At 39.8% G+C, this 27,989-nt stretch overlaps 2 protein-coding genes across 4 annotated transcripts; both read right to left on the reverse strand.

The window, feature by feature from the left end:
- Nucleotides 1–1,052: 1,052 nt before the first annotated feature.
- Nucleotides 1,053–23,441, reverse strand: tmem184a (transmembrane protein 184a). Of its 2 annotated transcripts, none has more exons than XM_058654136.1 (9): nucleotides 23,008–23,441; nucleotides 21,428–21,646; nucleotides 17,126–17,291; nucleotides 14,410–14,500; nucleotides 11,752–11,827; nucleotides 6,784–6,875; nucleotides 5,340–5,509; nucleotides 5,052–5,249; nucleotides 1,053–2,541 (listed from the first exon to the last, which is right to left on the reverse strand). In XM_058654136.1, the coding sequence occupies exons 2-9, from the start codon at nucleotides 21,644–21,646 to the stop codon at nucleotides 2,312–2,314; spliced, it is 1,242 nt and encodes a 413-aa protein (XP_058510119.1). In that variant the 5' UTR covers nucleotides 23,008–23,441; the 3' UTR covers nucleotides 1,053–2,311. The 2 variants fall into 2 exon arrangements, with proteins under 2 accessions (XP_058510119.1, XP_058510120.1); XM_058654137.1 differs by having other exon boundaries at nucleotides 22,986–23,441.
- Nucleotides 23,442–24,357: 916 nt separating this feature from the next.
- On the reverse strand, nucleotides 24,358–27,225 carry psmg3 (proteasome (prosome, macropain) assembly chaperone 3). 2 transcript variants are annotated; one of them, XM_058653702.1, is made up of 3 exons: nucleotides 27,188–27,225; nucleotides 25,859–26,087; nucleotides 24,358–25,267 (listed from the first exon to the last, which is right to left on the reverse strand). In XM_058653702.1, the coding sequence occupies exons 2-3, from the start codon at nucleotides 26,075–26,077 to the stop codon at nucleotides 25,115–25,117; spliced, it is 372 nt and encodes a 123-aa protein (XP_058509685.1). In that variant the 5' UTR covers nucleotides 26,078–26,087; nucleotides 27,188–27,225; the 3' UTR covers nucleotides 24,358–25,114. The 2 variants fall into 2 exon arrangements, with proteins under 2 accessions (XP_058509685.1, XP_058509684.1); XM_058653701.1 differs by having other exon boundaries at nucleotides 27,077–27,214.
- Nucleotides 27,226–27,989: the final 764 nt, after the last annotated feature.

Genomic DNA, 27,989 nt, shown 5'->3' on the forward strand with positions numbered 1-27,989 from the left:
TTAAATCTCACCACAAGCTAATACTTTGCCAGACACGGTAATTAAAGTTTTCAGACAAGGTTCTTTTTCCACTTCAAAAAAAAGTAAAGCTGCGAAAACTTTTTTCCAAATCAATTTAGGAAGCATTATGCAGATATGAATATTTTATGGGGCGAAAGGAGGCATAAACATTACCTTCTGTGGATGTTTACTAAAAACTGGTCTGAGCAGCCTTCTTTCCTCTGTGATGCTTGTTGAACCCAGGAGCTGTTTAAGATATCAACTGTTATTTTTTTTTTTTTCCTTTTTGTTTTGTAAAACAAAAAAAAAAAAAAACAAAGAAAAAAGACGACAATGCAATTATATGTACACAAACGAGGTTTCTTACAATTTCTTGATATAGTAGATAAGCTTTCAGACACGAGCTCTGCCCGGCTCTACAAAGCTGCAGAGTTTCACTTTAGCCATGTCAGATTTATTATAGTAGATTGATGAGACTGTAAATGTACATTTACATTTAGAGAAAAAAAAAGCTCCCACGTCCTAGGGGTGGAGCTTATGTGTATGGCTGTGGGTGAAATAACGCATGAAATCCATTGAACGTTGGTTCAAAAGAAGCAGTTTCTATGTTGAGTTTGTACTTGTTTGTACTAGAGATAAATGGATTTCTGTGTCGTATCCTCACGGCAACTTTAATGAGGTTTCTAATGTGTGACTGTAAAGGAAGGACAGTAATAAGGCAGCACATCCACGAGTATGTACCCTTCATCAGCTTGTCATTATTCTGCTCATATATATTTTTTATATTTATTTCCTCAATTTGTGTAATTAAAGCAAAAAAAATAAATAAACACCTAAATTATTTTTTATTTTACATTCATTTATTTACATGTTTTCTTCTGGATGAACTACCCTCATGTACAAATCTGTATTTGTTTCTGCTCTGATTTAAAATATGGTAAATTATTCCTATAAATAGATCTGCTGTGTCTTGTTTTGTACTTCAAAATAAAGCTTTTTGTCCCCACCCCTCATCTATAAAGGCACCAGTATTCAATTCAATTCAACGTGAATTACAGAGGCAAAAAAACCACAATTTTATTTGCCAAATTAACAAGTATTGTGTACACGTATATTTAACTGCAAAATGAATTTAGGCTTTCCCTGAAAGACAGCTAGCATTGGCACAAGAGAGTTTCAAAATTCATACAACTATAACTTTCCATACAAAACTCCCTACCGGTATGAAAGCTACAGTATTACGTGCATCTCCCATGTGAATAAAAAAAAGGTCGAGGAGACTGTTACAGTTTGTGATTATGCTCTCCTCCACACAGAATCTGGTTTGGTCCGACTATGACTGAAGAGCACACACTTTAAATAAAATTAAATCTTCCCTTAATTCTCATAATATTAAGAAAGACTTTTGTTGTTTTAAAAGCAAACACAAAACACCACAATTACAATTCAATTCTGAACACGTTTCATAATCACTGTGAGGATTTAAATTATGTCATGATTAACACATCGAGAAAAAAAAAAAAAAGCCTCTCATTTGTTAAGAGTGTACGTTACAAGCTGCAAAAAGACTAATTATGAAGTTCTAGTAAATGGCTGTCTGGTCTAGTTGCACTGCTCTTTAGCATGCTGGGAAAAATTAATGAGAATAACACAACACCCACAATACAGGAGACAGTTTCATCCGATTTCTTCCCCATTTGTCAGGGAAATCATGCAGAGGAATTCTCAGCAAATACTTGAAACGTATGGATGAGGCCGTCTCTGAAGTGTCAATCCCAGCCGTCGCCGGCTTTTCCCTCACCTGGAGACGCACGCAGCGTTAATCATCTCCTCGTTCAAACTGACACGCATCAGAAAGGGAACGTGCCTCGCGCGGCTAGAGGCCAGCTCTGATGTAATCACACAAACAGGATCCAGATCACAGGCACTGGCTCGACACCGCGCGGAGCTCGACTTAAGGACAAACGCATCACTCCAGACTTCACTGATAAACTTTAGGTGACACTGTTTTCCCTTTTTACTGCTGCCAACATGTTCTTGTGTCATTGAGATAATTCGAAAAAAAACTTCTTATCAATTTTATGCTCCTCTCAATGCTGAAATCATTCCCCCCCGCAACAAGATATGAGAATTAAGCAGTCCTTTTTTTATATATTTTTTTTAAATACTGGGAAAATGATTATCAACATCTGGATTCCATCCAGCTCTGTGCAGTGTGCGATACAGCTGTTTCCAGCAGGGGGGGTCAGAGATGGGGGGGGGGGGGTTGTTTTTCAGGGACACAAACACCTGGAGCGTGCTGGGGAAATGCCTAGAATTCATCATCAGAGGTAATCAGCATGATTTTGTCAGACTTGCGGGAGGGCATGTTGCCTGTGACCACCTTCCCGTTGGTGCTGGGCGGGACCACCTCCTGCGTGGACTGCTGGGTGTACTGCTGGTAGGCGGGGGAGAAGTTGTGGATGGCGTCCTGCACCATGTCGCCGGGGTTGATGGTCTCCTTAAGGCCACTGGAGATGCTCTGCATCGGGGGGATGTTGTCTGCAGAAACGGCACGGGAAAAAAGGTGATTTTAAAGTGGCTGAATGATGAGGCAACGTTGCAGCTTAATACTTGTAATGAAGATTGATTCAGGCAATCTGAGAGTCGTGTTAAAAACAGTGCTGTTTCATAATTACATAATATAATTACTATAACTTCTTGCAAAGATCCTGCCATAAGGGATGCAATTGATTATTGATGAGCGTTCATCAACTACTTACGTCATTGTCAACTATTTTGATAAATGAGTAAAACAAGCTCTTAAATGTGAATATTTCCTGGTTTCTTTGCTCCTTTTAACAAAGAAATCAATAAAAGGTGAATGATTTTTGTTTGTTTGTTGATAAAACAAGACGTTTGAGAAATTGTTCATTTTGAGATTTGAGAAACACCGATCGACAATTGACATTTCATGGACAAAAGAATGAATCAAGAGAATAATCAACAAAATAATTGAGGATGAATAATAAATAAATTACAGTGAGTTGCAGCCCTAATGATTTTAGTTGTAAAATAATCCAAATGGCAAGCACTGAAACAATAACACCTTCTTTTATTACAGCCTTCTCACAGACTGTGGTCTATAAATGGACTGGAGTGAACTCAGTCACAGCACCCAACTGTGAGCCAGGTTGAATTTGCCCCAGAACTAAAAAATGGTGTCTGAAGTGAAGAGGAGAGCTGGCAGCCCTTCTTTTTCAGGGTCACGGGCAGTGCTGTCTGGATTGAGTTGGTGGAGGTGGTGAGAAGGGAAAGGTGTGGTGGGGGGGGTGGGGGCACAAAGCAGTTAGACACGGTCTGCTGAGTTTCTCCCTAAAGCCTGCCTTCCTGGTTTTACAGGGCTGTAAGTGGAGGAACAGTAAAACAGAGGTGCTGCAACCTCTGGAATCACCTACATTAACACCTTCAGGTGTAGGTACTACAGCTACAGCAGCAGCAGCAGCAAACTAATTTTAGAAGCAAACTATTTTTGTGAAAGTGAAAGGACAGGAGGCCAGAATCAATAAAACAATCACACAAAAAGAGAAACGTCATAATGAGTCGTCCAACGCTGTGGAGAAATGTTATCACGAGTTGAAACTATTCTTCTATTTCCATAATCATTCATTTTCTCAATTAATGAATTAGCTGTTTGGTCAATAAAATGCTGAGAAATGTGTGTTGGTGTTTCCCAAACCTCAAAGTGATGTCTTTGTTTTGTCCACAAACCAAAATCAATCAATTTGAATGATTATTTCGTTACATGGGTCAAAAAAACAAAACAGAAAATTAAAAAGAACTTTAAAAAACAACAACACTTGGGCTGATTAATCAATTATGAAAATAGTTTCAAATGAATTAAGTAATCAATGAATTGTTGCAGCCCGAGTTATGATTCCACTTAAATTGGACAACAACATGAACAATGTCCATGTCAGCGCGACCGAGGATGGAAACTATACATTTTATTCCATGCGCTCTTCGATTTTCATCTTGATTTATATAATAAATAAATAAATAAATAAATAAATGTTAACATCAAGCTGATAGAGAAATGCTCCAGTTTGCACATGACTTCCAGTAGCTCTGCATATTAAGCAGCTCAGTGGGATGGATGGTTTTCTTATAGCGGGGGGGTGATTGATATCACTGCAGAGGGCTTTTCCCTCAGCTTCCATTTGTCTTCTACTCGCACACAGGGCTGACGTCGAAGGGGGGGAGGGGGGTGGGGGGGCGCCCCGCGCTCTATGCTAGTTACGGTAATGTACTTCGAATTCCTCTTCATCTTCCGCTGCCGTTCGTTAATGGCATCTGTCCTGCGAGCCATGAGTAACTACGTATTCCCTCAGGCTGAGGACGACACCTGCTGACTCCCAACCTGACTGACGGAGAGGCAGCTCGCCACGACAGAGCCGTCGACGGACGAATTCACACGTGTGCAGATACTCGTGTTTAAGTTAGAATAGAGGTATCAAGCGACAAAAAAAACCCCACAAAAAATTTCTATTATCAACTGAATTATTTAACTATCTGTTACCATGGAAATGTTTACTACAACCAATAAAATAAGGTCAATCAGCATTACATTACATTTCAGCAGAGAGCAGTCATGGTATCCCATGACAGCATGCTGTAAACACTATATAGAAACATCCCAGACACAAACTACACTATACTGCAATACTCCATTAGGTAAACAGGACTATGTCCACATGCTGACATGAATTGAGCTGCTGCTAGCTGTACCTAATAAAGTGGTTAGTAAGTATATTAATTACAAGGCAAAACCCAAGTAGAGTCATTGGAAAGGCTTCATTTACAATGATTTATTGAATATGTGTTCCCTTCATGCTTAAAATAATGATGCAAACACTTTAGTAGATGTGCCTTTTTTTGTTCTTCCTAAAAAACACTTTATGGTCTCAAACTATTTCACTGCCCGGATCCAGGTTAACCCGTCCCTTAACTAAAGACCTGCTGAAACATCAGTGGAGGAAATGAATAATGGAGTGGACACTGGATGCTCTCACCTGGCACTTCGTTCTTTTTCTCCTGGTAGACGGTGCAGGTGAAGGCGTATCGCAGGGCGATGGCGGCGAAGAACATCTCGATGCAGATGATGAAGTTCTGCCAGCCCGCGGCCACGGTCCCGGCGCCCACCTCCTGTCCGTTGATGGAGAGCGCGTAGGGGATGACGTCGCAGCGCTCCAAGATGGCGAGCACCATTCCTACAAAGCAGACACATCACAATGAGAAATACCATGTATTTTGATGTACCAGCCTCGATATGAAACAGTAGAGGCGGGAGGTGACCCTACCTTGCCAGAAGGATAAGAAGATGACCGATTTAATCGTGAGGAACTTCAGCACCGGCTCGTACGGCCTGAGCAGGTCGCTCGTGGCGAAGAAGAAGAGGAAGAGTGCGTAGAGGGCCAGGCTGACTGAGAAGTTGTAGATGATTGTGATGTACAGGTATCCTTCATTCACACTGCGACAGAAGAGGAGATCAGCACAGAGCAGATGACTCAGTGTCTTCACAAGTGCAGACATTTTAAATGTGTGACATTTACCCATCTGTGATCATATGACAAGACGAGTGCGGTCGCTTCACTTTGACTTTGTGTCAACTTATTCATGTTGCGACTGCATTTACCGCACAAAAAAAACCCAACCACCATCATATATTTAGCATCACATTTTCAGTATTATCCCACTGACACGCAGCCTTTTTGTTCTCCCATGAACGAGCAGTAATAAAGGCTCTTTGTATACATGCTTCCAAGCTTGGAAGGTGTCTGATAAACACAGATTTGCCTATATTTTTTATTGTCAGCCTGCCTTTTCTTTCCCTCTTTGCATTCTGGAGAGTATCTCTGAGGATTCAGCTGTGACTACACTAATTACTCCCAGGCAGAACAGAGTGCGTGGTTGGATGAAAGTATTTAAGTAAACAATCTGAGAATCATAAAAGAGATCCATTCAAAAAGCTTAAAAAAGCGGTTTAAAAAAAAGCTTGCTACTTTTACTGTTAAAGTGCAGAGGAATAAACAGGAAGAATTTAATCATGCCTATCAAGAGGTCGACGGAATAAAGCAGATTCCTTTCTTCTGTCTCAAGCTGCTGTTAAAGCCTGTGCTTTGCTTGAGTAGTTTAGAGACAAGTGTTGTCACAGCTGAATCTTCAGATACTGAACTCACAGACGCAGAGAAGCTTGTGAAAAGAACTCCGGCAGTTTATGGGGCTGCAGGTTTTTATGGCTTTTGATTACACATACAGACAATATTACCGAGTACATAACGCGCTCCGTATTCTGTCGAGACCCTTATTGACTATCTGGAGAACTGAAATGCGCCGGAATTAAAAAATGTCAGTCTGCACTTCATCACGTCTGAAGTCAAAGTTGCAAAATGAAACGATACGTCTCTCTTTATAACATAAAGGGTAACATACAATAAGACATTAGGGGCTTCATTTCAGAACGCCTGGAGCAAACTATAAAAAATTTCTTTAGTTGCGACACAATAACCAGAGGCTGCGATTGAGACTGGGGTGACATTCACCAGCAAAGTTTGTACCCAGCACTTACGACCTGAAATAAAATCCTTTATTTTCTTCACACTTGCTGTGAGAAGGCGATAGAACACTCTACGGTGGCAACACATTGTCCATCCATGTGCACGCAGACTGCACACACGCTGGCTGGAAATGGCATGTATGTATAAGACACGCGAAGAGTGAAATGCAAAGAGTGATGATGCTCACTTAAAATCCCCGTCATGATATTTGCCAAAGGCCTGCAGGATGATGGTGATGACTGCCATGATGGGTTTGACAACGCAGAACTGGAGAGTTGCCTGGAGAGCACATTACAATTCAGAATGAGACACTTACACAAGCAAGGACACCATGAGAGGAGGAGGAGGAGGAGGAGGAGGAGGAGGAGGGAGAACATCACAATCGGTTTGTAGATCTAAAGAGATGGAAACAAGCATGTGTCCATGTTGTACACTACCCTAATAAGGTACAATTAGTTTAACAGATAGCTATTATTTAGATGCGTTATAGCTTCGAAAGTCTAAGTTTGGGCTGAGTTCAGAAGAACAGGTCTGACTCTAGGAGTGGAGAGGAAGACACAGAACGCAGTTTAAGTTTGGTGACACCATGTAATTGTGAACCATTACCAGAAAATATTTAACAAAATACAAATGGCCATTCATACACAACAACACAATATGTACAGTTCCGATCATGTATATACAAATTGACAATAAATAAATTTAGGGAACAGTCTGTATTGATGGGTGAATGTGTGTAATGTAGGTGTGGAATGTTAATTGAGTGTAAGGGCAGAGAGAGAGAGGAGCGCATGTGCCAAGGAGCCTCCTACCAGCCCGACCAAAGCAGTGGGGGTTTCCAAGGATCTTCAAACTTGACTATACTTTTATACTTCTCGCCATCACCTGGCCAATTCCATGATTCATTAAGCCTAGGTCTCCGAATCGTATGATCAGCGGCTCCGGTAGTCGGCTCCTCCTACAAACATTTCCCCGGCGTGCTCCTCTCACTGCTGCCGGCAGCGAGCCCCAACGGAGTTATGTTACGGCGCAATGTGATGACGCAACGGCGCGATGTAATGACGTAACGGCGCGACGTAATGACACACGGCTTCATTTTACGCTTCACAAAAAGGGAATAATAATGACAATGGGGTTTTTCACCCGGGTTACACATGTCCTCTCTTTCACCATTATATCTGCTCAGTACTACCATTGCTATTCTGTTTGTTACAGTCCACCATTTGTCTTTAGTTAGAGGATTAGTTCAGGTTTGTAAAACAGCCTGACCCCAGGATTCCACTGAACACGTTGCGTCTCCGTCGCGTCATCGGAAGTGATTCGCATCCACCTCCACCAACTACGTTTGCGTCGTTGCTCCATCACTTATGCAGAGAATAGGCAAGAGTTCAACTTTTGCCGGATGACGGACGACAACACGTCAATTCAGCAGAATTTAGCACGAGCGGGACTGGAAGTCAAACACCAATGCAACATTAAAGCATCCAGTTGATTTTCAGAATAAAAGCCCACGTGTTGACGCTGTAATATTTCACTTTCACTAAATCAACGACACGGCCGGTGAAACAACTGTAAACACATCTTTCTTTGCGTTTACAGTTCATATGTACTTTTTGGAATTACCGCAAGGAAATCCCCGTCTCATGGCTCCAGTTTTTTCTGCCGTGCCACACAGCGGCCGGAGCTGTGCTCAAGTTTGTGTCACTTGAGCACATCCAAATGGCGGATTTCAAACACCAAAGTAACAGAACACCACATTTGAACATACTCATTAGCTTCCCGATTTCCAACTCCTGTGTGCTGTTACACTACTGCTGATTTTCTCTATTGACTTTCCTGGGGGAGAGTACGGTTTACTAACTGAGGCAAACATATTGCCGAGATATTGTAGACTTAAGCATGGCTTTATAAGGTGAGCCTTCTGTTTAGAGGCTGAAATCTGCTTTTCCTTCTGTCCTTGCTGGCAGCCATGATATCTGCAAGCTTGGCAAAACCAGTGTTGTTAATGTGTCAGTGCCTCATATAAACACACTTGAAAAAAAAGCCTGCATTATTCCTTTAACGACTCAAATTTAAGGGGATATTTTCACATATTGTGATTGACCAACTTGTTGAGGGGTAAAAAGACCTTTAACTTAGTTTGCTGGTTAGCTTCAGTTAGCGGAGTGACTGGAATTCACCCGTCTTCAGGTTGATCGCTCACTCGATAATTTCTTGGCTCTCCCATTTCCCGGAGTCTCAGCACAGTTACCTGGCAACTGCTCACATCCAGGAAAAAGTCCGGCCAATTAAAATTTGTGTTTGTTGAAGCATAAATTTAACACATTAGATAATAATGTGATTATTGTTCATTTGTAAGTTTTGGAGGTGCAGGTTATTTTGGACAGTCTGTGAAGTCTGTTTCTTAGCTTCAGGATTCAGCCAACTCCAAGCTAAAAAGCCATTTAGTGCATTTCCAAAAGTGTTTAAAAAAAGAAAACAACATGAATTCTCTGCTAAATCGGTCTTTTTTGATCATATCCTACAAAGCAACTACTGGGATTGTGCGTGCAAGTCTTTAATTTTTGTGAGGTTTCCAGTTTCAGTCTACTGTATATCAATATTATTAATTTCATAAATGAAACTGTGGGAAGGTTTGACTTGATTAGCAGTGGGACACTTTGTTCTAAATGGCCAGTGGTGGGTTTTGACATCAATGACATCAATAACAAAGCGTATATAAATGATTAATCTATAATATCCACAGTCTTTGCCTGCTCTGTGCACATTTTCGTGCCAACAAATAATCAAGAATTACACGTCCCCCACATGCTGTATATTTAAAACACAATGCACGTTCACAGTTCCAGGGAATTAAAAGTCAACCGCGGTTTCTGCCTCAAATGACTTTAGTTAATGCATCCATGCAACACTCAAGACTTTATAAACACCAACAAATGAACTTCAGTGTGGAGCTACAGTACATGCGAGTGTCAGTTTACACCACATGACACAAGACATGCAAATTCTGTAATGTTATGTTATGCTTCCTCATCATCAGCCTGGTGGAAAGCTTTACTGCAAACTGGATCAAAGAGTAATGTCAATTGAAGGAAATAAGTGACTAGGCTTGTTCTTTTTAAATTGGAAACCTACAGACGATCCAAAACAAAAAAATAACGTCTCATTGTGAATTCACAGCCTGAAATTACCCAAACCGTTTTCTTCTTACGGCTTTAATTTGTTTTCACCACTTCCGAGTTCATTACAATCTGTCACCGGTGGCAACTATTGACAGAAGCAAATTTCTCCTGAGTCTCAATTAATAGCAACACCCTTATGCTTTGTGTATTACCAACAGTCTGTCTAACTTGCTTACTGTTTAATTATGAATCTATGTATAGGATCGGAAGGCCATTGTTTTAATTGTCCTGTGGTCTCGCATTCGTCTCCCAGCCGCTGTGCGGCCGTCCACTCCTGCATCTTTATTTTCTCCAAGGAAACTCTCTGGCTCTTCCGATAATATCTACTTAAGTATAGTTATTGATTTTTTTCTTCCCTTTAAGGAACAAAACAAAGCAATTAAAACAATCTTTAAAAAGAAAAAAAAACTTTGGAGTGAATCAAACCAAATGTAATAGGCTGTAATTTCTTTAAGGGCAGTCGCAGTGCACTTTTGTCAGAAAGCAAGGGAAGTTTTCGGTGCTTGTTCATTACATTTATAGTTTTCACTCTTTATTAATGGCTACAACAGGATTACTTGTATAAACAGGACAAAGGGAATACTGAAAATAGTGTTTGTCTCAATAGAGCTGCAATATTTTTAAGGCTCGTGTTGACTCATGTTGGTGTGTTTTTTTATGTTGTGTGATCTGTAGATACTGGTTTATTTGTTGATCACACAACTTTATCACAACACTTTTTTTGAACCCACAACTTCAGCGTAAAAGCTGAACCCGGGGGTCCACAGGATTCAACTTTAGCCAGATAAAGGAAAAAAGGCCCTACAGTATTTACAACACAATTAAGGAGCTCATTCTCAAAACTCATCGAACAGAGCCGCCCTAACTCTAAGCTGCTTTTCCATATCAATTATTTCTGTTCTAATCATACACTAAAACTGCCCCAAAAGGTGCTTTTTGCCACTGTATCAAGGCCTTTTAGATCTAATGATGGTGTCTGACTAGTTTACTGCTGAACTGTGATGAGAAGTAAAGGATCTTTTGTAAAAGACGGTTTACTTATGATGTGAGTTAATCACAACTGGAGTTTTCTTTGGAGAATCTCACTCCAAGCCACGTGACCATGTGATCGATATAATGGCAGAAGTTCAGGTTTGAATAAATGAGTGTGACAGCAGGTAATCATTATTATTTCAGATGGAGTTATCTCTGCTTTCTGTGAATATTGACCCCGCAAAAAACAGCATTTAATATCTCGTGTTCAATACATCGATTTTCTGAAACTTTGCTCCATGAATGACATTGAGGACGTGCCATTTCAAAGGCGGGAAAACTTTTGCGTGCCGAGCTCCAGGGATACACTGTGCCCAAAAAACAACACGCCAGTCAAAGTGATTCTTGTGCAGCGCTGTGCCGATTGTCCTCTGCCTGAGTATTATTATCTAACTACGTCCTTTTAGAAAAGCCGCCAGAGAAAACTTAAAAAAATCCCCCCCTTTTAAATTGTCCTTCCTGCACAGGCACACACACACACAGGAGTGTTTTGCGCTTGCCAGAATATAAAAAAAGTTGATGTGACTGTATATATAGTTTAGAAGACAAAATGCTCAGTTCCAATTTCCATCAGCATTAGCCTGGGAGCTGAAGGAAGCAGCATCTCAAAAACACTGGCAGGGAGCGCTGCAATGGCAGATAATATCATCTCTCTGTGTGTATTATCAAGCTGCTTTCACCTGGCTTCAATTGCTTTTATTTTGCTTTTTTTAAAAACAGTGGATGTTATCACCTGGGAAGCACACAGTCAACTTTGGTATTTGTCATTTTTAAGGAGCCTGGACATCTGGGCAGAATGATAATGTACAATACAGCATACATATATGTGTATATATTTTTTTTTTGTAAATGTATTCTTGCTTTCCAAAGTGTGTACATTTATTTCAGTGGTTGAAAAAGAGTATCTCCAGAACAAAGATAAGAGGATGATTGATGTTCACCTGTTTGCAGAATCTTAAAAAGCCAATGGAGTAGCTCATACCACCGAGGCAGCAGGTACCATAGAGACAACTTGACCTGCGAAGCCAAAGAGAAGCGGTCTTATTAAATCACGTCCACAATGAAACATCAGATAAAAAAGTACAAGAGAACAGAGAGTGGGAAACACAAACACACTTATAAACTCTTGACTAAATAACCAGCTATCTTAGGCCTTGTTCGTTTCTTATCTAGAATACTGGTGTTTGGAGCATTAATGCAAAACATCAATTATTTTGCCAATATCCGATATGCCGATGTATCAGGACGGCTTAAAGATAACCACATCTACATTGTGCAAAATAAATAAACACAAAAAAATAGCATAGACGTCAAGGAGGCAACAGCCTATTCAGCTTACTACACAGCCAGAGTCGGCCGGTACCGAAATTGTGACGATAATGTTGTGCACCTCTATAAATAATGCTGTCATTTAACACGTCATTAGAACAATATAAGTAGAGCAGGTCATGGTGTCGTGTGTGGCCGTGGATTTAAAGGATTCCTGATATTACATTATCTTCGGTGCGACTGACATTTGATCTTTCAAACGACAAAATGGATTAAGTTGCAGTTAGTCACACAAAAAAAGAAAGAGGGGGCGCTATTCATGTGGTGACCTGTAGCAGGCATTTGAACATCTTAGTATTTTGTTTCGCTATCACTGTAGGTCAGTGGTCGGCGTTAAAAAGGCAGTTTAGGGGACAGTGAGCTTGATCAAATAAACAAACTAGTGAGACTGCACTCTGCTCCGGGACTGAGCCTGGAGGAAGCAGCAGTGGAGAGAGATTAGGACTAAACTCAGGCTCATAACATCAGCCTGATGCAACTACACCGCACCGTCAGCCTTACCGCCCTGCAGTGGTGCTCAGAGTGCTTCAGATGCTCTCAACCATCAGACTGCACAGAACTACCATCACATTTATAACGACTAAAATGACCAAAAATTGAAAATGCAAACTACCAAATAATGCATTGATAAATAGAGTATGTATACATATGTAAACGTGTTTTTGTATTAATCTTTAACTTTGCCAAAAGGCAACCTGAGGACTTGCAAATAAGAGTCGGGATCTTGAGTCAAATGACATTTGAAAAACAAATTGCCTAAGTAATTCCACTAATGTCCGCACCGACTCCCACAGAACCAGTCTAAATCTGAGGTGCACTGTTCACACCAGTATCATTTCCAAGTTGTTGTTTTTTTCACTGCTAACTTTAGTAACAGGCAAAGCATTATGGTTTATTTGGTTCCTGTATTTCACCTGGACTTCTTCCCACCATAGTAGATCATAAAGTTTAGGACAATAAAAAAAAAAAACAACTGAAAAATCTATTGAAATATGACTGGGCTTAATAACTCTGTGTCACTAATGTGGTGTGATGGTGTTGTCAGTATGATAGCACACGGGCTGTAAGCAAGGTAATGGTGTGTTACATATGTGACCTAATTCAGCTCTCATGTTGCCAATTAAAACATTAAATGGAGCAGTGACAAGAACGAGTCATACGCTTATTTCGGTCACGACGTGTGGAATGGCTTCCTGGAGTTTGTGAGACTTTAAAATAATTTGTTGGGAATGAAAAGTTTTCACAAACTGAAAGTGGTCCAGTGGAAGAATCTGTGATTAAAATGCAAAATAAGCATCTGCTACAAAAAGGCGGAAAGCACACTTGTTTGTTTGTTCAGGCTGCTAAAGAAATATGGCAGTGTAAAATGGCAGTCTCCTGAAAGCAAGCGAGCCTTAAAACCATCTTGAGTTGAGAATATACAGCCTAGACTCCATCGGAAGTAATTATCCCATGTGCCAATAAAGTGAGCGCAGCTCGGTCTTATATCTTATCCATGTCTTGGCCTCATGTCGACTGAATCCATGAGGAAAAATAAGACAGTGATGTTATGTCGTTCTCACAACTGAGGTTAATTTCTCCACCTAAAGTTTTGCTGTTATAAAAACCCCACAAGCTAATTAAACAACCATGACACCAAAGCATTGAGAAAAAGGGTGATCATATCCAAATATTTATTTGATATTATGTGATGTAACATTCGTTCAAACTTGATTTTTGTTAAATTGACAGCCCTATTATACACTATCATACACGAGCATAAATGAGAATTAGATTTATATATAAGGAAGAAAAACCCTTGCTGTGAAAGGACATCCTGAAAGAGTTGCAGAAATGTATATCTTGTCTCCTCTGGCTGTAGCGAAGCATGGCTATAATTTATCAGGACTTTACATTAGTGTCTCCACTGTCTTAAGAACCTGGCCAAGAGCTGCAGCCCTGTGGCTGAGTAAGCCATAAAGCACGGCCATTCCAGGCCAGTCAAAAAGCTCTGAGATAAAGGATAACTGCCACACATTAATACTGCAGTTGTTTATTGCCAGCACTCTCAGAGTGGTGTTCAATGTAAATGCTAATTCAGGAACAGCAACATGCACCTTGCACCTATTGTGATTGTAAATATGAAGCTCAAACCACACCACATTTAGCCCCAATGGATCTGAAGTATTTATTACTCCTGACTCAAGCCGTTATAACATTAAAAGCCGTGTATATGCTGAGACTGCACACATGGCTGAAATGGAGGAAAAAAAAACAAAAAAAAAACTCACTCTATAGGCTTCCCTCGAATCTCGGACATGATTCCACTCTCTCCTCCCAGATACTCGAAGGACAGGCTCAGGAAATTGTAAATGACAAATGCTGTGAAAAGAAAGAAGATTGACACATTTTAATAATATGTGGAATTGCGACTTCATTTCTAAAAAAAGGGCTAATTATCAGGGGAGAACACACACATGAGATTAAAAAAATAACACTAATAATTAGTCCTACATTTTGGAACAATACTAATGGTTCAGTCCTTACATTAAGAAGCTTCCAATGGTTCTGTGTCTGGGAAATCCGTTCCTAATCCTTTGTTGCTATTTAAGGAAGGATTAAGTGAAGCTAATGCAGATGGTGTCCAGTCAAGAGAAGGTTCATTATGTTTTAGCCGTGGCTGCTGGTAATATTCCAGTCTCACTGCTCTCTGAAGAGCGCCCCCATCAATCATCCACAAAATTGGCCCGCAGACTAGAAACTAATCTCATGAATAATGTATTTCCGACTTTTCCCTTTCCCAAATTACTTGTAATCCATTTTGCATGCGATTCACCTTTGCCACCGGTTAAGTACTTCAGTGCCAAAACTTCACCATATTATCATGATTACATTGTGTAAATAGTAATAATGTTACAATCTGCAAGGCAGGTCCGACTGTGGACAACTCCTGACGACAGATGATCACCGCAGGAGTTAGCATAACAAATGATCACAACATACATTTGAATGTAGGATTCTCTTTCTGGCCACACAGTTGGTGTAGTGGTTAGCACTCTTGCCTTTGCAGCAAGAAGATCCGGGTTTGAGCCCCAGTTGGAACAAGGGCCTTTCTGCATGGAGTTTGCATATCCTCCCCGTGTGTGCGTGGGTTTTTTCCGGGTTCTCCGGCTTCAAAACAAGCAATATGGGGATTAGGTAAATTGGTCACTCTAAATTGACCATAGGAGTGAATGGTTGTTTGTCTGTATGTGTGGCCCTGCAGTGGACTGGCGAACTGTCCAGGGTGTACCCCGCCTATCGCCCTATGTCAGCTGAGATTGGCACAGCACCCCCGTGCGACCCTCCGGTGGAGGATAAAGAGGCAGATGATGGATGGATGGATGCTCTTTCTTTCCAGTTTGCACATTTTGTGCCTCAAACTGCAGAGACTACTGCTCCTAAAAAACACCTCAAAATAGACCTACCCACATGAGGACAATGGCTGGTGTGACAGACGAGTTTGGCAAGGTCCTATTTTCTATCCTGACAGCCATTTAAAATATGAAAACAGCAGAAAGTCAACAGACGCCAATCAGCCACACCATTAAAATCACAGAAAGGTCAAGGGAATACGATTTATTTCCTGGTTATAATGGCTTACGTAAATGGGTGGGGGTGTGTTAGGAAGCAAAAAACACTCTTCCTAAAAATGAGGTGGGGGTTAATCCATTGGGTCAAATCCCAAAAACAATTTGCTAATTTGAAGTAGCTGAAAACCTTAATCCTGCCTGTGAGTGAAAACCATCAGATAACATAAGGCAGCTCCAGTTTGCTGGCTAAGGTGCTACGTAGCCACAGAGAACATATGCAACACCCTGTCAAGGCTTATCACACAACAGAAGTACAAATCTTTGAGCTCACACAGTGAAGGCACTCCCTGCTGCAGCTCTTTAAACCCAAAAAGGCATTACCTGAGAGTTTCTATAAGGTCATGTGTCCTGCCCCACGACAAAATTGTTCATTGTTTGAGGATTAAAAAGTAGGGATGCACCGATGATTTTTGAGCCAATTTCCGATTTCTGGTTATTCATGGAGTTTGAACTGCCGATACCGATTTTATTTTTTCAAACCACTTTACAGCATTAAATTTATAACAATTATAACAATAGAAATACAACCAACTTTTCAGTCATGTAAGGGCCTTTTTGGAAAAGTAAACTTCTGTATGAAAACAGACATAAGAATAAAACAATGAATAAATAACGAATAAAAATAAAATAAATATAGCCTGGCAGCATAAAGATATTTCTCAAAACACAAAGGCAATCACTTGTAAATCAATGGCAAGTTCTTCTTGAAAACAGAAGCATTTCTGCCTTGTCACCAGTTAGTCTGTTTCTTTTCTCATCTGCCACATTTCCAGCCAGGCTAAACAAGCACTCACTTTCAATGCTTGTACATGGTGCAGAGAGGGAAGCCCGGGCAAGCGCAGGGAAACGATCCTTGTTGATCTTCCAGTAGTTCAATGCATTGTCCCTTCTGCCAATGGGCGCTTCTGACACGTAGCTCTGAGCTAACTTGCTATCCGGAGCCTCTGCTAACTGCTAATCTGTTAGCCTCTCCACCTGCACCAGCTCACGTTACAACGTGTGCTGCTGTTGATGCGCGCTGTTGATCATGTAGCGCGCAAGTGCATCTGACCGGCATATCTCTGTACGACCAGCCGGTCATGGCCGATCACATGAAAATCGGCCAATCCGGTCACCTGCCGATCAATCGGTGCATCCCTAATAAAAAAGGGTTTCAAGGTGTTGATGAGGCCTGAAATTCCCCTTGATCTCAAACCAATAAATGATATGTGGGATGACCTAAAATAAAAAGTCAGCTACATGGGCGCGACACCTCACGACTTACAGGACTTTAAGTCTGGGAGTCTGTATGTTCATAGCTCAGAGCTGCTTTATCAAAACAACAATATCAGTGATCGGCGTCATTTCAGAAGGAGGTGAAATTAGTGACATTTACCTTCATAGCAGTCTCGGACGGAATCAAAGTAGACGTAGTACTGGTCGTTGCTGATGAAGAGCAGGCTGAGCCAAGAATCAAAGGAGTAGACTGGCACAATTAGCAGGATGCGGATGATATAGCGCTGCTCATTGGGGACAGTGTAGGACCGCAGGTGTGTATAGATCTACAATGAAAACACAAAGCAAAACACGCAAAATTGAAATACAACGTGGTATTCGGTAGCTCTAAATTATCTCACAAAAATGTTTTTCGTAATTTTTAACTTGACAACTTAAATACCACTAAATGAGTGGATACATATTAATTCATGTGCATGATATTTTGTCAAAAAAGCCATATCATTACATAAAGGTAACACCATTCATTTTTTTATTTGGACACGAGAAAACACACTCTATAATTTATATTTTGGAGTATTTCAGTATGGTTGGTTGTAGAATACAAACACTATAATATTCTATGTGATCGGTGTGGAATGACGGCCTCCTCGGTGCTGACGACATGATTTTATCTGCATAGCATTATTTTTAGCTTCATTTTAATCTCACAGTGTCATCAGTCAACTCCCATTCAAACCTACTTATTTGGCCACACCTTACATTGTGCTGCTTTATCGTCACATACAGGAGCAGAAGAGAAAAATCAATGAAGGATTTTTACATAAAAGGTCTTAGCCTGTCATTTTAAATACACAGGTTTGCCCAATGCGGCCTCTATAAAGCTAAATTATTAAAGCTGACAGCATATGGCAAAAGTCCTGATTGTTTCACTGATCTTTGATCTGACATAAAAAGGGTTTCCTTGGGCAAGATTTTCTGTCACATTTTATTTAGTTGTATAGTCCATACTCACATATCCCAATCTGCAAATGTTACACATCACATTAGGCTTAACAAGGTGTGACATCCTCCATCCTCAACCTTCTCCCAGGGCAGACAGAATTGCATAAGAGAGTATACATAAACATAAAAAAACAGAGTAGTGGGAGCTGTATAACGATAGAGCAATGTTGGAAGAATTTGAATACTTAATGTAAATTTTTTTCCACTGTTGTGACTCGTGAGGCTTAGGTGAGGACAAGCATTACCATTCCGATCCCATGTTTTCACAAGTCTGAGCGCAGTACAGTTGACCCAGGTAATCCCATCGCAAATCTGCAGGTTATTTGGGTAATTAAACAAAAGCAATTGCACCATGATGCTGTTAGGAAACTGCAATAACCTGTGGCAACATCTGATCCTATCTGAACAATCTGATCCTACGCAGGGTGCGGGGGAAAGAAACATCTCCAAAGTTTAGGCGAGTGCCAATTTAACACATAAAGGCAATAAATAAATTCTCATCTGACGAGTACTCAAGGATCTGTCCAACTAAACGATGAGCAGATTTAATTGAAAAATCTATCAAACACTTTCTCCAGTATCGCAGATGAATGTAGCCATGCAGAAACGGCTATTACACGGACCACGTCAGACCAGGAAATATTAATGCTGAGCCACAGATGTGGTAATAGTCTTCTAGTTATGCCTGATGGTTCATTCTTCATGAAAAAAGACAATATAAATGCCTACCTAGTTTCTCACTTGGCCAGAATGTTTATTTCCCCATTTGGCTGCCAACAGTGGACCAGGGTGCAATCAAAGTAATCACACCAAACTCCAACCACAATTCACAAATAACCACCAACTCTAAAAAGAACAATTCTCAACAGAAGAATTCACAAAGCCTGCACACACTTCAGTTCAAATTACTTAACAGGTTCTAGATTTATAGCAGACACATCTCCAGTTTTTCAGAGATTTACTGTGTGATTACAACTTGCAAATATTCCCTTGTACTGTATACGCTTTAGGAAATCGTGATGACCAAGCAATCTATTTTAAATAATTATCATCTTGCCACTGGCAACGACTGTCTTTGCAGTAAATTAGGATGACTCTGTTTCGGGTCTGTACAAAAATTTATTTTTACTGATAGGGCTGCAACAATCATTTGATCAATCAATTTTTCGGATTTTTCAGCTTCTTAAATGTGAATATTTTCTGGTTTCTTTGCTCCATATAACAAAGAATTGATTTCTTTAAACTGAATCCTTTGGGTTTGTGGACCAAACAAGACATTCAAGATCATCATCATTTCCATGTTTGGTAAATACTGATCAACAGTGAACATCATAAGCGTATGTACACAAAAGACGAGATCAGGTTTCTATTGACTACACTGTTGTTTGTGACGATTCCTCTATTTGTCATGGCAGTGTATGATGTTCATGTGCTGTGAGAAATGAGCAGCATTTTAAATCAGTCACATGCTGAACGCCATCACTCGGTTTGCACGAGGGCCAATGATTAACTGATGATTATTTTCATAATCGATGAACTTGTTGATTATTTTCTCCATTAATCCTTTCCTAGACCTTGAAATGATGGTGTTCTTAAATGTCTTAATTAATCAGTGATAATGATTTCTTTGTTATATGGAGCAAAGACAATAGAAAATAATCACATTTAAGAAGGTGAAAAATCTAAGTTACACTAAGTTACACTAAATAAATGATTCATTGTTGCAGTCGTATTTTGCACAAACCAAATTCAAATTAAACATGTAATTAAGAACATTTTGAAGTTTGAACATTAGTTTGTCGAAGCAGAAGAATATTACTAGATTTCAACTTAAATGAAAAGATTTAACTTGACTAAATACCCATTACTGGCTAAGCTTGATGACTGCGAGGGTGGGGAGGTGTGGAGTATTTGGGTATCCACGAGCTTCCTGACTCCCTAACACTGCTCGGACAGTCATTTATAGCCCCATGATGAATAGTGGTGTCAAGCTCAGGTAAAACTCAATTTCTGCTCGAACAGAATAGTTAGAGGCAGAGGAAGTGCTACTTGGAAAAACACAGCAAACCCTCTTTAGCACGTGGTTTTGCCTAACTGTATCTCAAGTGCCATGTGCAGAAGATAAGTCCAGTCTGCTGCTCTTAATCCTCAACACTTTTGAGTCGCAAGACGACCAATAAACCCTCCAAGAATACTGACGCACCGGTGCAAAACAGCCTGCCACTTCACAGCAAAGAGGATCTAAGGTCATTGTCTATATGTGTTTAGTATTCAGAATGTGGATCTGAGAGTCTATAGCAATCCTCGGGGGCCAAGTCAGATGAGACGCCACCTGCATTGCAACATTAGTCCTGCAGACCATTTTATTCTGTGTGACAGAAAGGACGCCTGTTGCAAACGTGCTCCACTCTCCCTGTGGTACGCTTGCTGTTTATTTGTTCAATTAAAATGTCTTCCTGGAAAGTGTTTGGCCATACAAGGACTATATTAAAAAGACAAACCAATTTTCTGGGGTGCCGTCTTCCAAATCCCTTTGCAGGAATTGTTTTTTTTTTTTTCTTGGATCACAGGAGGCAACATGTTGCTGCATTTTAAATGGATTTTAAAAGGCTTACCAAGTGATTCAAATAACTATTTACACCACATAAGAGGCATATTTATGCCCATACGACTGTTAACATATGTGATACAGGCGTAGGATTTCCAGCCTGAGCATCATTGGAAGAGTTATAAAATCATTACCTAAATCAGGGACCCATTACAAGAGAAGCACATTAAAAGCACAGCGAAAAGGAGAACAACAGCCTCATCTTTTATAATGTTGTAAAATGTTATCTCAATATCAATTGATTTCCCCGCTGATAATACACTGCACCCTACTGCATTATTCTCTGCAAATGATAAAACTGTAATGATAAGCTATCATCTGTGCACAGTGGGCAACTCTCCCACACATGAGGAAACGCTCATTTACAACGGCGATGAAATGGGTTCTGGGTAAAGGTGGCCTGTGCTGGGCCATTTATTCTTCTTAACCATATTCCGCTCGCTGTGTATTCACTGTCCTGTGATAGATTAAATTGCAGGAGAAAACCTTTAGCCCGATGGCCTCTGTCAACCATAAAGTAAGCAAACGATTCCCACAATGCACTGGGGCAAGCACACATTAGAAAGACCTGTCAAGAATGAAGAAAATGCTTTTTGACTAGATAAGATATGTCATGTGCAGCTGGAGCTGGGACACTGCACTCACTAGTCACTGCACTGTCTTTGTGCAAATAAACATTCATTTCTGTCCTCTGGCGAGGGAGGTGAGCTCTCACACACCCCAGCCGTCTCTCGTTACACATTTACGTCACAGAGTGCCAAATACTCCGAGGCTGCCGTGCAAAGAGCTGCAGTGATTTGGGTTCCCTCCGAGCAAGAATAATCAAATCAGTTGAAATGACACACTCACCTGGTGAAATGTTATGAGCAAGGCAGACCAGACAAAGATCCCTGAGAGGGCCTGAGCAACCACTGTGTTGAGGAACATCTGGTGCCCTACGATTGTCCCGTTGCTGGTCATAATGATGGTCATATTGGACACGCCAGACTTCTCAGGGAGAAGGGGCAAAGGCAGGTGAACAGTGTCGTTTTCCGTCAATGGATCAAGTCCGTCCACAGATGCGTTCATCTGAAATGGAGAGAAAAGACAAATGTCAGTGGTGGAGGGATTATACGTGAAACCCAAGGACAAATCCCTTTCCGTAAAGACTTAGGACACGCACACACGAGTTAAGAAGAATCCGCAAAACCCGCATTTTGGATATAATTAAAATGTTGTTAAACAGGGCCCAGAGAGAAAAGTCCCACCTCTCTTTTGCTCCTGCTGCCACTATCTTAATCTTCTTCTTATATTTGACGTTTGCTTAGTCTTATCACTTTATGATAACTTTTTCCCTTTCCTCATTTCCCCTGGCATGGTTTATTCTATCTCTGTTACTGTGACTGTTTTGTAATGTAGAGTTGTTCAAATAAAGCTTCATTTAAAAAAAGGGTTTGTACTCTGCATGCGCCACAGCTCCACATCTTCTTCTCAATTGTTGGTGTATTTCCTGTGGCACACTTACAGTGACACACAAAAGCCTGGCATAGTGTATAGTGAAATGCATGTTTCTGGGGCAGGAGAGGAAATGTGTTGTCGCCCAACAGTAAAAAAAAAAAACACAATAACCCTCAATTTGGAATATTTTCAGAGGTTAACATGCCATCTCAAAAGGCGCTCATCTTAAACACAAACAAATCCTTTGAGCATAAGTGCAACAGCGTTAGCAGCTGTGTTAGGATGCTGCACACCAGCTGCTTGGGTTATACTGTTTCAGCAAGACTCTATAGTAAAACAGTGAAAGTGTTCCAAATGAAGCATACAGCAAGAATTTAGTTGGGCCTTTTACGACACATTTCCTTTTTGGCCCCATTGGCATTAAACTAGTGTTAAAAATCATGTTTTGATTCTCCTGTCCCCCTCTAAAAACAGTTTGACTGTTATACACCATTTTAGAAACATGCAATAGATCCTTGCATTGTACTTTATTAATGGATAATTTGACAGCATCTCGGGGCAATGTTCCATTTGATTTCAAATGATATAACACAGTAAATAGTGTTAAGAAGGTTGACAATTAGACATGCCTGTTATCACAGTTATCACAATAAAACATTTTAAAATCAATCGATGTAGCTAATTCTGTGCTATTAAACAGAGGTTGAAGAAACTAATATATTTCGGTTTTTATATGATTTTGGGCCAGAAACATAACAGTCAAAGCAATTACATGCGTTATCCCTAAAATTGCGTTACACTGAAACTATTGCGTTGTATTGTGATATATACTGTCATTTGTTCCATTTCCCACTTCCATAATTCAGCTAAGCTTTATACTATCATTACACCTGCTAACACTCAGTTAGAAAAAGACATAATATTATGTACATGCTGCCGTAGGTCTTCAAACGTTAGCTTTGGTATTCACCTTGTTTACAGTCAACACTCACCTCGTCCCCGGAAGGAGACCAGACACTGATTTATCGCGTTAAAATAATATTAACAACAAAACAGTCCAGGTTTGTCACGTTACAGGTGAACAACCGTCGAGGATAAAACACCTTTCACGAGAACCAAACGAGGGCAACAGCTGCCATTTGCAAACGGCCCGTCGACTTCATCAACGTCGGGTCCAGGTCGACTGGACTTCCTTGTTTGAGAGGCAGGTGCCTCGATCAGCGAGGGCTAAGTCCACAGTCAGACGGCGAATTAAAAAGAAACACTTGAGTAAAAACCTTTAAAAGGCAGACGCGGTTGAGAAAAAGTGGCGTTTGGCCTCTGAAAGCGGGTAAAAGTCAAAAACCCTCCGAGCAAACGATGCGGATTTATCCTCAGCCAGTTAGTCAGATGAGCAAGATAAACAGGTTGGGCACAGGTGAAGGGATCACGTGACCACACCTCCGTATCTGTCGTCATCACGTCTGCGGAGGTTTGTTGACACGGAACTAAATAAAGAACTTCACTGATGTATTTTATAATATAATACACATAATAATGATTGTAAGGCCGAGTAGTGTGTATATATTATATATATGTATATATATATATATACACACATATATACATATATATATATATATATACATATATACATATATATATATATATATATATACATATATACATGTGTGTGTATATGTATGTATGTATATAAAAGGGAACCCAATTGAAAATTAACCATACATCATGACTGTTTCTGGTCATTTATTAAAGCTAGAAAAAACCTAAAAAATTATGACTTTTGATGACAAAGCTAATTTATTATTCATTAAGAAACACTGTTTCAGATTTAGCAATGAACATTTTTTGTCTGTAAACTTAATACATTTCTATTTTGTTACCAGAAAAAATAAAGCCATGGATAAAACCAAACTGTACAGCACAACAAATACAGTATAGAGTAGATATATTATCATATAAATATGACTAGACATTTACAGAGTCCCACACAATATGGGGGACTGTTCAGAGTTGATATTGTTCTTGACCTAGTGGATTTATTTGGGAAATCCAGCCTTGTATAGAGTAAATTCTACAGTATGTATCTATAAAAAAAAGTCACAAACTACACACGCTTTGCAAACAGCAGAATTGCAGTATTTGCACATACACATGACCTGAAGCAATACTGTGAAAAAAGTAAGTTTCTTTCCTGGTTCTAATGTTAAAGTTTATGGGTCTATGAGTCAAACCAGTAATCAAGAAAATATTCTGATTATTGATAATGGCAGTTAATGTTTGTTGCTGTAAAGTATAGTTTTTAAATAGTAGACATTCTGTAAGAAAACAAAGACTCCATATACGTTACAAATATATTTATTAACACAGATACAATCAATATTCCACACGACCAGTGCAAGTCTTACAATGTGAATACATTGACTACTGTGAAGGGCTTGCAGTAAAACACTAGTGGCACAAAATGTGCTGCTTTGAAATGTGCTGACAGAGTCTAAATTACTGCTTAACTGCTTGGTAGCCTGTGTAATAAAGCCACAACTGATAAATGAAGCAAAGACCCTGGCCTGATTAGAAAAGGCCAGACCCAATTTTCCAGTTTGATGGGGATATTTGTGATACTTAAAATGTTTATCCGGTACTAAGCCTAAGCAATTCGTCACCGGTGCAGAATTGACTGAGGTGCTTTTGTTTCAAAGACAGAAAAAGGACAACTTTTAGAAGTGACAAGTTTTATTTCTTAAGTATTTCTCCTCCCGTCTTAACTTTGAATACTTACTTTTAAATCAGAATATTGTACTCCTTTTTTTCCAAATCAAAGCTTATTCACTGCTCAATCCTCAGTTTTTGAGAGCACACTGGCATAAACACAAGACACTCTTAAATCCAGATTAGGTCTCACTTGTTTTAGCCATAAAATGTTTTCCCCATCTCAATAAATCAAAAAGGATAAGGGTGAATAAAATTGGATATGTACATTTCCATCTTAAGCCCCAGGGTATGTATTTCGGCATGTAAGGAAATTGTTCAAAAAGACAAAAAGGGGAAAATGTGGCGCTGGGGGTTTCCAAAGGGCTATGTGCCCATTTTGTTGACTTCCTACCAGACTTGACAGCTTTTGATTATCTCTTTCATTTGTTTTATTGAATCAATGGAAGAATCCTTTAGTGCCAGTCCCAGTAACACAGGCCTGTTGCCGGCTTCCTGCGACACAAACATTGCCAGGTTTTTGGCACAGACGTGCGTCAGTGGCTGGAAGAAGAGACACAAAGCATGTGTTAGATAATTACACACAGAAATGCTGTTATGTAATATGTCTATGTCACAAGAATGGAAATGAATTGATTTAATAATCACTAGAAAGTAAAAGTGCTCTCTTAATCTCTCACACTGTAAATGTGAAAAAAGGTGCAGCTTATTGACAAGGCCGTATGAAAGCCACCATCATAAGAAAGGTGATTCAATGAAGAAAAGTGTGCTAATCTGACATAAAACAGACTCAATTGTGTTGGAATTTAACTGAATTATGTGGCTGTGGCCAATTTCCTAGATCCTGTGAAATCAGTTAAGCTCAATAATTAAAAGAGCTCAAGACCCCAGCATTATTAATGCTATTATGAAAACCAGAAGAAAAAGGTTGTCGTGTATCAATTTTATCTGCACATCTACATTCTAAATTCCCCCAATTGACCACAGCGGCAGGCGATAACTTCATCATACCGCTACATCTGGCCCTCGATACCTTAGAATGAGTCACCCTGTGTTGCACCGTGACTAGTGTCCTGATCAAACTTATATCTCACTAATACAATATTAATTTGAGCAATATCATATCCAGGGTACCTCTTCTTTGCCCAGCAGCACTTTGGTGGAGAGCGTTGGGGTGCTGATGTCATTGGATTTGGAGTCTGGTGTGACAGATATCAATGTCCCGATTTTGCCGTACTGAGTGAGAACTACGAATATGTAATTACTGAACTCTGTGCAGACGACCTGAGTTGAAACTCCATTCACGTCTCTCTGCGTCTGTCTCGACCTGACGACCGGCTCAGGGGAGGACATTTTGTTAATCCTAGGGAAGAAAAAGGACAGGAAATTGCATATGAGGATGATTCTGAAGCAGGGAGATAGCAATTATTTATGGTTCAACTAATTTATACACACATGTACAATTGTTTGCATTAATGGTTTTCGCAGTTTTAATGGTTGTTTTTCAGTGGCCTTCAAATACTGGAAATAATGCTGCTCCTCTTCTTGTGCCTCGTAAGATTTAAATTCAAAGCATAAAGCACATGCTGTGGCTGGTTTGTCTGATCAGGTTGCTGTTTTACAGAGGCTGCTATCTTGCTTTGCCATGTTTCTACAGTAACTCACAATGACAAACCAGCCAGATGGTGTGTTTTAGGGCCACCATAGTTCCCTGACATGCTTGGGACAGTGATGGACAACCAGAGTAAATGTTAAAAATTCCTACACAATGCACCTTCAATGCATTTAAACGCTCATACGTAGGTGTAATATATCATATTACTGTCAATAAAGCCTCCTTGAAGTTATGCACTGGACATTTAAATGATTATTGTTCAACTGAAATTAAATTTGGTATTGGTTATGAAGCTGATATATCTTTAATACTACAGCCTTTTAGATAAGCCGTTTAACAGAAAAATAAACCTCCAGAAATGTACTCAAACATGAAAAATTGATGCTGTGGGAGACTTTCACAGTCAAATTTTATTGGGTAATAAGTTTACACAGATGAGACATTAACATTGTCATACAACATACCAAATTTGTTCACATCATGCTTCTTTAAAATGCAGTATTAGTGAATTTCCTCTGCGGATTTTAATGATATTTTTGTTTACTTCCGTGTCTTTTTATCGGTGAAGAGAAAGAGAAGCCCCTGCTGAAGTCTCCCTCTCACACACGTACACACAACAATGAAAGCTCACTGTGCAGAGACTGTGGCTAACATTAGCTAAACGGCTACAATTAGCTCCGCTAAAGTCACCAGAACGATACAAGTTTCGGCGTCTGCGTGACATAAACAGTCCTCACCGTGAGTGCCCGTCTATGCTTTGCGTCGATTTGGTTCCACACTTTAAAAGCAACTTCTGTGACGCTCCGTCATTTAATGTTCACCATGAAACCAAACCGAAACAAACGTACCTCGTTTTGTTTGGAGCATGCGTGTGACGACCTCTGCGTGATGACGTAAGCACGCTTCGACGTCACACACGTCATACATTTTACATACTGTACAATTAATTTGGTCAATAACTACGGTAAATGCTTTATTATTTAAAGTATGACAACATGTGATCGTCTTATTTCTATATTGTAAATGCCAAGTAATTAAGCTATTACCTGGATATCATTTTTCAATGCAACATGGTAATATATAAGCTCTAACACCATCAGCTTATTTTCACTCCATTACTTGTAACACTGGTCCAGAAACACATGTGCACCTATTCTATAATTGTATTTATGTTAAATTCTTCTGGGTGAATGTGGAATTTTGCTTTGAAATGATTAGAAAAGTGTTTTTAATTGTTTGTGTGGAAATGTTCATTCTCATGAATGTAAATTGTCTGAAAGGAAATTAAATAAGACATAAGTTTTAAAACACTGAGCGTGGAGGAAAACCAAAGACCATTAGGACTTTGGAACTTTAACAACTTTAATTTTTAATGATTTAAATAATTTATATGAACAAATACCATATTTTGCCCTCTCTTCATTGCATCTGTTTGTTTGGTTAACTTTCATGAAAGCTGCATAATGGCAAAAATAAATAAACAGTGAAATGTCATCTCATTCCAGCTGGTATATTTGTGGTATTTTGATAATAGTTGTGTCCCACCAAGACAATGAGTTTCAAAAAGAGTGTTGTGTTGTGTTGTGTCCTAGTTACAGATTTTGCATGGCTACATAATTATCACATCACATATATGGCTACAGCAGGAAC

This window comes from Solea solea, chromosome 16 (genome assembly GCF_958295425.1).
Source record: "Solea solea chromosome 16, fSolSol10.1, whole genome shotgun sequence".
Classification (NCBI taxonomy): Eukaryota; Metazoa; Chordata; class Actinopteri; order Pleuronectiformes; family Soleidae; genus Solea; species Solea solea.